This window comes from Megalobrama amblycephala, linkage group LG18 (assembly GCF_018812025.1).
Source record: "Megalobrama amblycephala isolate DHTTF-2021 linkage group LG18, ASM1881202v1, whole genome shotgun sequence".
Classification (NCBI taxonomy): domain Eukaryota; kingdom Metazoa; phylum Chordata; class Actinopteri; order Cypriniformes; family Xenocyprididae; genus Megalobrama; species Megalobrama amblycephala.
This window is the reverse complement of record NC_063061.1, coordinates 2,350,792-2,363,023: the sequence shown is the minus strand read 5'-3', so window position 1 is coordinate 2,363,023 and position 12,232 is coordinate 2,350,792. Positions and strand designations below refer to the sequence as shown.

Here is a 12,232-nt window from a genome sequence, read left to right as displayed (position 1 = left end):
TACATCGATATAGATCGATACATCAATCTAATGTCTAACGATCCGATGCATCGATGCAATGCGTAAAAAATCGATTCCTGTGGGCTAATTATAGAGGCACCTTTGTTTTAACACTCTCCACATTTTCACACAAACTGTTGTTCGCCTTACTAATCCCACTTCTGACACCATGTTTTGATGTTTATTTACAGACCTCTTATAGGTTTTCTGTTAATCACTTGTCTTTTTATTGAACTGCACCACCCTGTGGCTTCCACATGAACTGCATCATAATCAAGATGAATTATTTACATATCCTGACAAATATCAGTCTATGCATTATCGCCAATGCATGCATTCTCATTTAAACTACCTTTCAGAACTTGTGAAAGACACTCAGGACAGTTGATGGAACTGTAACTGAAAGAATACGGTCAATAAACTGCCGCATAAGAGCGCCGCGTGCTGTGACTCTGTGTTGCTTCAAGCGCATCATTCTGCACACGGGATGCGCAAAAGTGCTTTGTATTAGAGCCTTTATAATACATTTGCACAATGAAAGAATATTAATAGCCTGTCTTGTTTTGTCCTACCTATAATATGTTGTTGCTTCATTAAAAACCTATGCTATACATTTAAAAGAAATGTCTTTTAATTATGTGTGTGTGTGTGTGTGTGTGTGTGTGTGTGTGTGTGTGTGTGTGTGTGTGTGTGTATGTATTCCTTGTTTATCAGTTTTTTGACATTACACATTTTAGCACAGAACTGAAAAACTTTCTTGACTGTTGTCATGTCACAAGCTGTCATTAGATTACTGTGTGAATTTTTTATTTGTGGATGTCCCAATCAGGGTTCAGGATGTGAAATTTTGAAATAAATGTTTGTTATATATTTTGGTTGCAGTTGTGAGTTAATAAAAATTTAACTGGTTGTGTAAAATAGGCTCAAAATATTGAAATATTGATCGAATCAAATCGTATCATAATCGGATCACAGAACTTTTTGAGGTATCGGAAAATATCGAATCGCTGGCTATGAGAATCGATATTGTATCGAATCGTGATGAACTGTCCGATTTACACCCCTATTTGCGGTCATGTGGATATTTGGGAACAATTGCATTCTTGCTCGTTATCATCATATGTTTTTGTATCAGAGAAAGTTTGAGTCTTAATTCGAAATTAAATCTTACTTCATGCGAGTAAGTGCTAAATCCCCACTTTTACAAAGGTGCATTGTCGAGGACGACAATAATTTAGTGCGATATAAGGCAGCATGCTGCACGCAATCTATCATATGTGGATACAGTCATTTTTGACTGCAAATGATGAGGTAATTTGATTAAATGTACTGGATTTACAGCATTTTGGCACTTAGAAAAACATGCTCGGTTTTAATATTATTTTAAGTTAGAATTAAATGGACTACTCAGCGTTTTGTTCGCGTACCCCCTGTTGTCACCTCACGTACCCCCAGGGGTACGCATACCCCAGTTTGGGAACCACTGGTCTAAAGAAATGAAAATCCCAAGGAGGTTCCTCCAGAAGTGACACGAGATCTGAGAACCAAGACATACAGACATACGCTGCATCCGAATATGCCTACTTCCATACTATATAGCTGCCACAGTTATGCTCAGTTTTGGTTTTATTTTCATGGTATTCAGTTCCTGTTGTGTTTGCCTTTGTTTTCTTTTGTTCTCTATTTCTATATCTCCATCTGGCTCTGCATTCCCTCCGGCTCTCCCTTGGTCCTTAGTCATACAGGCTCCGCCTCAGTCCTCAGGCACCCTGGCTCCGCCTTGGCCTCCAGGACCATTGGTGTCAGCCTGTCCCATCTGCTCTCTGTCTGCGCTCCATCATCACCTTCATCTCCGTCAGTTTTCCGCTGGGTGTTGTCAGCCAAGTCGATGCCATAGCTCCTCCGGTCCTCCCTCAGTTGACTCCACTGTGAACCTGGCTTTGCTCTGGATCACCACCTGCTTACTGCTGCTCATGGCTCCTCCCAGGCTCCTCCCACCATCATCACCACCTTGGTTTCTCCAGCCACCATCTCCATCAGCTTCGCTCTGTGGGTGGACAGATCCTCCTTCACCGTAGGCAAAGTGGGAAAGCATCCGTCACCATGCCAGATCCAGAGCCCAGCCAGCCTTGACATGGAGCCTGAGCTAGAGGTCTTCTCGGGTCTTAAAATGCCTGCCGTGATGAACGAGCCAGAGCCTACTATGAGGACAGAGCCAGCCATCTCCCCGGAGCCCAAGCCCCAATGTGAGTCTGACCAGGTGTGTGAGCCGGCTGCAACATGTGTCGTTGTAGGAGTAATGGTGGAGTTCAAGGGTTTGGAGGTCAACCCCACCCACAATCCTGCAGCTGAGAGTGAGCTTCGAATGGACTCTGCGGATTATAATTATCATGAGGATTTTGATATGGATGTTCTGCTGAATCTCCCATCCCCAATGGTCCTGGCCAGCATAAAGCTTGTTTTGTCACCCTGTATCAAGTCTATGTCAACATCGCTGAACTCACCCTGCCTCTCTCTCCCACCTCCACATCCTGATTCAGCCAGTCTGTCAGCCCCGCCTCTGCTGGTTCCCTTCAGCACCTAGGCAAGTGGATCCCCCGGCTCCACCTCCAGCCACTGATCCCATCACTCCACCTCAGTCCGTCGACCTATCGGCTCCACCATGGCACTTCCCTCGGCTCCACCAGATACCATCGTCCTTGCAGTTTCACCAAGTTCCCTCATTCCTTCGGATTTGCCTTGGTCAGACGCCACTCTGCTTGTGTCACAGACTTACTGCGCTCCGTTTCTTCACCCCTTTGGCTCTGAATGGCTCTGCCTTGGTCCTCAGGCACCCTGGCTCCACTTTGGACGCTAATCCACTAATGTCCCGCCCCTTACCATAACTGCCAGTTTCAACACATTACTAACTAACTCAACCAGGCCCCGCCCCTTTATTCTGCCTATGAATTATTTAAATGAGGAATATTGTGAAGAAAACTCAAGACTATAATAGAGGCGTTTCAGGGACTTCAGAAACACTGATATAGAGAAGAACTCCACTGGAGGGACTTTGGACCTTTTTCATGCTCAAACAGCAACATTGCACACTAAAAAAAGATGAACATGGAATAACTATAATAGGACCACTTTAACTCTGTTATTCATTCTGTCTAATTTGCGGCTTGCATAAAAACGAGAGGCAGGATTTATCTTGTGAACAGAGTATTAGGCCAATCATAGTAAGATGGAGGCACTCACTCCTCTCACATGACTTTTACCTATTCATTCTCATTTACTCGCCACCAAACCCATGCCACACATTAGGGCAGATGAATGAGTGATTTGCACACGTTTTAACATCCTAATATTTGTAGTTTTATTTTTCTATTTTTGGATATTTTTTGAGGAGGCACTTAAAGGAGGAAACACCCTTTCGTGAACCATAAATATTTTTATTGTGATATTCTGCAAGTACATTGTCGGGGTCGGTACTAAATGTTTGATCTATAAAACTACATGCCATGGCAAAATCTGCTTAAAGAGCTTTAAACACACCCCTGGAATGCCTCAAGACTACATTAATCCACTGAAACATTCAGACTCAACACGTTACACCTCAACACTGGACATTGTGTTTGACCTGTCGACTTTCATCTGTTTATAAACCTTTAAAACTGTGATATGGCAGATCAGACGAATTCTTCATCCTCAGGTCTAAACTCCATTGTGTTGTTGAAAGACTCCAACTTATCAGGTGAGTTAAATAATGCAATATTGTCAGCAACAGCTTCTGTTGGAAAACTGTATTAAAAGTGCTTAGAATTATAATCTGTCCACTAAACATACATGCTGTAAAATCACTTTCCAGCAAACCTACACCAATGTTGTATTATCCAGGAGATGGCAAAAGTTTTGAAACATATTAAAGTACAAACCACAGAATCTGAAAATAAATCAGTCGCTGTCCTTCAGTCCTGATCGAGTTCAAACTATCGAGATCTCTTCAGTTTGAGATTTGCACGAATTTTTTCAGAATCTGAATTTTCTCAGACTTTGGTTATATGTGTTTATCAGCATTTGGGACATATATGATTCTCAATTGTGGTCCTTTTTACATTTGTTTTCATATTTGTGACCCTGGACCACAAAACCAGTCACACAGGTATATTTGTAGCAATAGCCAACAATACATTGTATGGGTCAACATTTTTCTTTTATGCCAAAAATCATTAGGATATTAAGTAAAGATCATGTTCCATGAAGATATTTTGTACATTTCCTACAGTTATTATATCAAAAATGTGTTTTTGTGAGTGGATATGCATTGCTAAGGACTTCATTTGGACAACTTTAAAAGCATTTTCTTAATATTTTGATTTTTTTGCACCCTCATATTTCAGATTTTCAAATAGTTGTATCTCGGACAAATATTGTCCTATCCTAACAAACCATACATCAATGGAAAGATTATTTATTCAGAAAAAAATTGACTCTCATGACTGCATGGTTTTTTGGTCCAGGGTCACACTGGCATTTGCTGTTTCTTTCCTCTGACCTTTAAGTCTTCACACATGACTTTCATTGGCCGATTTGTAACCAGATTAATGTCTTTGACCCAATAGCTGCAGTTAGTCGGAGACACAAACGCTTTCTTTTCTAGCAAAGCTGACAGGACAGCACTGTGTGATAGCACTAACGAAATGATTACTAGTGAAATAATTAGTAAAGTTAACCAAAAAGACTTTTAAACAAGTGATTAAAGGCAGGCCTGCATACAGTGGTCTTTCTATCTGGTGAACGGCAGCTTTATGAAAATAGGCAACACTGTTTTATTCCCAATATGCACTCCTTCAAGGCTTTGTTTCTTCCATGACTCCCTGAGTTTGTCTCGGTTTCGAGGCTTAAATTACATATCAAGCATTATGTAACACATTATTTGAGAATGAATGGCTGTTATGTTGAATAAAGTTTACTAAATAAAGCAAAGCAAGTTGTTTCCCCTCACACACAGTGCTGTTGCATGCAATTCTTGAAACACCCACCAGATGGCAGCACATCATGAACCCAGCAGTATTTGTACTCAATGTCTGTAAACAATTACAAAAGAAACTTTTACAAGAGAAATAAAACATGAGGAAACATTCTAAAGAAACAAATGTTCGTTGACGTCAAGTATATTTTGATTCATTAAAATATGATTCTATGAATTCACATGATCTTGGCACTTGTGAAGTCTATTATTAAGATGCTTATTATAGTGCTCTTCTGGAGCAGCAGCATGTTTGTATGTGTGCCTAAATAGTGGGTGAGTTTTGTAACCGTGGCCTTGTCCCAAATCACACACTTCAAATGCACTTGTGGGCTTACATTGGCTGCTGTAGGGTGTCACATTTCTCACTGGCACCCTAAACACTCGCAATGTTAATGGGCTACAGCAGCTCTAGAAGAAAACGGTGTCAATGCAGTCAGATCAGAAACAATATCAAGTGAATTACAGCACACATGAGGTTAAACTGTCTCTCTCTCTGCAGTCCAGGACTGGACCAGTGAAAAGGACCATGAGAAGACAGCCTCCATCTTTCCATCCCTCCATCATCCATCCCTCTCTGCAGTGAAGGGGTTGGTGTATTGGCAGGAGCCGAAGAAGTCAGCGCTAGTGTTCGGAGGCTCGATGCTGGTGCTCACGTCTCTAGCCTCGTTCAGTGTCATCAGTGTCGTATCGTACCTGCTGCTCGCCCTGCTCTGTGTCACCATCACCTTCAGAGTCTACAAGTCCGTCGTTCAGGCTGTACAGAAGTCTGATGAGGGACACCCTTTTAAGTATGTATGCCTTTGATCTGTTTGTGTCTTTGAGAGTGTCCAGGTGAAAGCTGTTTATTTACAGTTCATGGATAAACACTTGTTTCTGACAGTAGTGACGAGACTTTGATAAAGAGTAATACGAGATCTTTGTTCATGCACAGAGTTCTGATGGAAAGAGATATCAGCATCTCACCGGACACGGCCCGCAGGTACATGGACATATTTCTGGTGAAATTAAACACAGCTCTCGTACAGATCAGAAGACTTGTGCTTGTGGAGGATGTGGTGGATTCACTGAAGGTATGTCCGTTTATCCACAACAACTCACAACTACATTCATGTCCAGATAAAAACTATGAGCTGGATATTAATGCATGTCAGGTACAAATGTTTTTTAATGCTATGTGATGGGTTAAGAGAGATGTTAAATTATTAACTGCTGTGTTTATCTGCAGCTTGCAGTTGTTATGTGGTTTCTGACATGTGTGGGTGCTGTCTTCAATGGTATCACACTTTTAATACTTGGTAAGTGTGTCTTCATAAATAAATAGATATAATAACAGTCAAAATAAAATATGAATATATTGATGGTTGAAGAAAATTCACATAACATGCAGTCCAGAAAGCACTGTGCTAATCCCTTTAATATGATGCAGTACTTGGACAAAATGTATGCATGAAATATAATAGTTAACCTACGACTGTAAAATGTTCTTCTGTTCACGACAGCTGATATCATCTTGTTCTGCACTCCTCTGCTGTATGAGAGGAACAAAGTAAGAATGGGTTTCATATTATAAATGTATGTGTTCTTGCTGTTACTGTTCGTCATTTTATTTCCTAAACTTGATTTGTTGCAGACCCAGATTGATGGTTATCTGCTGCGTGTTCAGGCTCAGCTTGAACAGGAACTGGCAAAGTATGTATAACTGATTTATATTCATCTTTTAAAGCACTTTATTTCAACACAGTTCAAAATCAAATCAAATGTGTAGCTGAATACACGCATTAGACAATGAAAATATGTAACTAATCAGTAAAACGAGAAATGTGTGAACACAACACCAGATACAGGCCCAGTGCAGGAACTGATGGTCGTTTCAGGAAATGTTTTGAGGAACTGTTTTAACTGAATAAGAACTGTGCTGAGCGTGTGATTGGTCAAACACATGTGAGCCATAAACCAATGATGAGATGAGATGAGTCATGATGTGTACACAGACTTGTTATTACTCTCTGGTTTGATTATTTTATTAATACACAGTTAGAAAGAAGGTGCAAAAGTTTAGGGTTACAACAGCTTATCTCTGGGTCAATGTTGTACCTTATCTAACCCTAAAAGGTGCATATTAGTACCTTAGAGCAGTAATATGTACCCTTAAAGGGTTAGTTCATCAAAAATGAAAATAATGTAATTTATTACTCACCCTCATGGCCTTCATTCATCTTCAGAACACAAATTAAGATATTTTTGTTGAAATCTGATGGCTCAGTGAGGCCTGAGCAATGACATTTCCTCTCTCAAGATCCATTAATGTACTAAAAACATATTTAAATCAGTTCATGTGAGTACAGTGGTTCAATATTAATATTATAAAGACACGAGAATATTTTTGGTGCGCCAAAAAAACAAAATAACGACTTATTTAGTGATGGCCGATTTCAAAACACTGCTTCAGGAAGCTTTGGAGCGTTATGAATCTTTTGTGTCGAATCATGATTCGGATCGCGTGTCAAACAGCTGAAATCACGTGACTTTGGCACTCCGAACCGCTGATTCGACACACTGATTCATAATGCTCCGAAGCTTCCTGAAGCAGTGTTTTGAAATCGACCATCACTATATAAGTCGTTATTTTGTTTTTTTGGCGCGCCAAAAATATTCTCATGGCTTTATAATATTAATATTGAACCACTGTACTCACATGAACTGATTTAAATATGTTTTTAGTACATTAATGGATCTTGAGAGAGGAAATGTCATTGCTCAGGCCTCACTGAGCCATCGGATTTCATCAAAAAATATCTTAATTTGTGTTCTGAAGATGAACGAAGGTCTTACGGGTGTGGAACGACATGAGGGTGAGTAATTAATGACATTATTTTCATTTTTGGGTGAACTAACCCTTTAAGCTGAACCTTTTAGCACAAATTAAGCACAAAGATTTAGTTAAATTTCCACACATTTATTCAGAGAGTGTATAACTAGATTGATAAACACAGAAGTATTCTCACAAGTAAATCAACCGCTGTCAGGTTCTGAGGTAAAGGTGGAGCGAGGACATGCAGGGTTAGATGTGCTTTTATTTATGATAAAACAAACATAACCTACACCGTAGGGGAAAACACAGCAGCAGGAACATGAACATTTGACGACGATCTGCCACAGGACTGAGGGTACGATTACACGTCAACGATGTACTAAAAAACTGAAAAGATTTTCCTTTGCATACAGATAACAATGTTGTCAAAAGATCACACAAATCCACGAAAAGTACTAAAAGCGTTGTATTCTGCTGCCAGGCCAGTAGATGGCGATGTGTGTAAAGAAACACTACGCGCCTATACACTGAATAAAAAAACTTACATTGGCTGCATTTTCAAAAACTTGCACTTTGAAACCCGTTTTCAAACATTTGTCTTATTTTCAGGCCCCAAAATGCAGTTGTCTTGTAAATGAATATCCAAAACGCATAAAATTATCATAAATCATAATCATAAAATATATCATATCATAAAATATATATTTTTAAACAGTAATATGCATTTTTCAGTTTGCTCTCTCTGTGCAGACTGCAAGACAAACTCCCTGGTCCCTTAAAACGAAGAAAAGCGGAATGATGGATTCCTGTCATCACATCCAGTGAATTACAGCAATTCTTTACATATTAGTAAAAAGAAGCTGCACTCCAGTCATCTTGAGTTTCTGTTAAATCACTGAAGTTTGTTTGTACAGACAGACTTTACAAACTCAGTGGATGTTATAAAACTGCAGTCCAATGTGTGACAGCGTGACTGCAATAAACTGAGCTTTGATGAACTGCTTCCCTGGTTCGTTTCTTCTGTTGTTTGCACAGTAAAGGTTACTCATTTAATCCTGCTTCCAACAGGTCAAAGGTTAAGTAATGCTTACTATACTGGGGAACACATTTTGAGCCCATAAATAGAGCCACATCTGTGTCATCTGTGATATCAGATCTTTCAGCTGGCAGTGTCGGTGGCGAACTGATCATGTCTTGTTTAGTTACTGATTTACTGTTGAACGTGAGCCAGAGTTACTTTGTTTTCTTTGTTGTGAGGTAGAAGCATAAAAGTCGCAACTTTGAGTTTTCCAACTGTAACATCTTCATTACGAGTGATTTCTTCTTTTCTTCTTGTTTTTCATTTTCTGTATTGTATTTCATCCATCCTAATTCTGCCTTTCTCATTCTCTTCTGAGCAGTCTTTCTTCTTAAAATTTTATTTTTATTAAACTTAAAATTTCATATTCAAGTAATTAGTAATTATTTTATCATTAATAATCTCAGGTGCTTATTATGTGTTTTGTACATTATCAAAATGGTTTCATTTTTCATGCGAGTCCAGAACTCAGTCACTGATAAACTAACGCTGTTTGATTGACAGCTCCAGCGATTGTAAAGGGAGCGTTCTTTATATATATAATTTAATCACAGTGTGGCGACCAGGGCGGGCGAGAGCCGTGAGGGAACGGCGCGAGGCCGGTGGCGCGAGTGTTAATGAGCTTCACCTGGGAGGCGCACCGGCCTTGAGTCCCTCACGGAGGAGCTCCGGGAGCATAAAAGGAGGAGCGACTACAGTGAAGGACGAGAGAGGACCAGGCCTGGACTTTATGTTATGTTTTATTACGTCCGCGAGGGTCTGCCGGCATTACTTTCGTTTTGTTCTTTGTTTATTTTACATTAAAGTTACGTTGAATGTTCGCCGGTTCCCGCCTCCTTCTTCCCACATCTACTAACCTCGTTACATTGGTGCCGAAACGCGGGAGGAAGGAGGGACATACTGTCGAAGAGCCCTCGCTGCTGAGGGGGATCGCGGTGCTGCGGAGTTCGGGCAGCGCGGGAGTGTGTGTAGACCGCGAGAGGCTGCCCGAGGCGGTGGTGCTGGAGCCTAGTGAAAGGTGGAACGGAGACCCGGATGCCGTGCTCCTGGGACGAGGTGGGGTGGCTGCCGTCCAGGAGGGAACGGAGGAGTCGCCGCCGTTCGCCGTGGGCCGGAGCCTGCTGCCGTCCGCCATTAAGGGGAGGAGCAGGGGACGGGGGACTCGCTGCCGGCTGCCCTCAGCCGGAGGAGCCATCGCCGGCCGCCAGGAGGCGGTCGAGGATCGGGCCGTCCACCAAGCGTCCAGTGCCATCGCATGTGGCACCGCGAGGAAAAGCCTCTCGGCAGGCTGAGGTCCGAGCGGCAGTGTGTCTGGGAACCGGACCCAGAATTTTTTTTTTTCCCTCTTTCTTTTTCCTCTCTCCCCTCTCTCGTCCTGTCGCTCCCCTTGCTTCCGTCTCCTTTCTCTCGTCTCGTCTGTCCTTACCCCCAGGTGCTGCGGCCGCCGAGACAGGCCCCGGGGGGGAGTAGAGCGCAGTCTCGGGAGTACTCCCCGGCCTGCGAGGGGCGATGGGGGTATGTGGCGACCAGGGCGGGCGAGAGCCGTGAGGGAACGGCGCGAGGCCGGTGGCGCGAGTGTTAGTGAGCTTCACCTGGGAGGCGCACCGGCCTTGAGTCCCTCACGGAGGAGCTCCGGGAGCATAAAAGGAGGAGCGACTACAGTGAAGGATGAGAGAGGACCAGGCCTGGACTTTACGTTATGTTTTATTATGTTTGTGTGGCCGGCAGACGTCCGCGAGGGTCTGCCGGCATTACTTTCGTTTTGTTCTTTGTTTATTTTACATTAAAGTTACGTTGAATGTTCGCCGGTTCCCGCCTCCTTCTTCCCACATCTACTAACCTCGTTACACACAGTTTAAATAACAGATTATTTTCATCCTACTAAGAGAAACAAGTTGAGCATTTAGTCACTGGTTTGATTTACTGACACAAAGATCATCTGACTGTACATGAATCATTTATATCAGATCAGGCATTAGAATGAACACAGTTACTGACATGTTGTTGCATTACTGTCGAGTCCATATCGTAAAAGTCTGTTTGCGCGGAAATGAGATTGATTTACGAAAGAATCCACAGTGAATACAAATAAATAAAGCTCAACTGAGACATTCACATTGATGAAAATAAATAATCATATTCCTGCATTAGGATCCTTTGAAAGGTAATGTTATTTTAGTCCTGTATCGCTCTTCTCTCCTCCTCATCTCACTGTCATGCCAGTGGGCGGGGCTAATGCTGTAATGATGAAGTAGGCGTTGATTTCTTCTGTGGAGGCGGGAGTTTCACCTATCTGTTATAGGTCTTGGTAACAATAAAAGCTGTTTTTGGACTAACAAGGAAGTTTTCAGCTCTGAAACTTGCAGGATATTCTTATAGTATGATGACCTCTCATATATCAAAAGCTCAAGATTCCTCAGTTCATGACCCCTTTAATGTGTACAGGCTGAAGGTAAACTATCTGAACTATTGGAGATTGCCAAAGGTGTGCCCCAAGGATCTGTGTTGGGCCCCTTTTCATTACTATTTACATAACCTTGATTATGCCATTCAGGATGCTAACTTTCACTTAAAAGTCAATTGCTCCATCTTATCTTCTTTCTTCTCTGGATGCTGTTTATCACGGCACTCTAAGATTCATATCAGATTTTAAACCTTCAACACATCATTGTACTTTGTATAACAGAGTAGCTTGGCCTTCTTTGTCCACTAAAGGAAAAATGCATTGGTATTTAATAATTTACAATACCATTTTGGGGGTTTTGCCTTCATATCTCTGTTGTCTCATTCAACAGAAAAGTGTTGGGATATATTCCGTCCATTCTCAAAATGTTCATACTCTGGAATTTTCTCTGATTGAAAATGATATTACAAAACTTGGTGTCTATGGAACATTTTAAATCTATTTTTCAGCAACTGGAAGATGACTCAATGATGTGTAGTTGTTTTAAGTGTTTTTAGTTTGTAAACCTGTGACTGAAACTGATTGATCTGCTGCCCATCTTGGCCAGGACACTGATTTTTAATCTCAGAGAGGCCATCCTGGTTATAGGTAAAATAAAACATAAAAAATGATCAGACTACGATTGAATTTGTATGAATCTCTGAATCTCTAGTCTAGACACACAGGAACGCTGGGATTTTTCTCTCTGAAATTCTGCTCATGAAATCACAAAGGTCTCTGAGTTGCTCATTTCTTGAATCCCTGAAGATTCAAAGATCAGTAACTGATGTAATGTTTGATAAGCGATCTCTTGGTCAGCACCTGGACTTTAAACAGCCAATGAGGTGAAGCCTGTCAAAGTGTATCATAAACATTATATTCCAG

General features: G+C 41.4%; 1 protein-coding gene across 2 annotated transcripts; it reads left to right on the top strand.

The window, feature by feature from the left end:
• The first annotated feature begins 3,426 nt into the window (after nt 1-3,426).
• On the top strand, nt 3,427-8,898 carry LOC125252839 (reticulon-3-B-like). 2 transcript variants are annotated; one of them, XM_048166451.1, is made up of 7 exons: nt 3,427-3,736; nt 5,514-5,802; nt 5,946-6,084; nt 6,240-6,309; nt 6,514-6,560; nt 6,645-6,703; nt 8,559-8,898. In XM_048166451.1, the coding sequence occupies exons 1-7, from the start codon at nt 3,664-3,666 to the stop codon at nt 8,623-8,625; spliced, it is 744 nt and encodes a 247-aa protein (XP_048022408.1). In that variant the 5' UTR covers nt 3,427-3,663; the 3' UTR covers nt 8,626-8,898. The 2 variants fall into 2 exon arrangements, with proteins under 2 accessions (XP_048022408.1, XP_048022409.1); XM_048166452.1 differs by having other exon boundaries at nt 3,431-3,736; nt 8,577-8,894.
• Nucleotides 8,899-12,232: the final 3,334 nt, after the last annotated feature.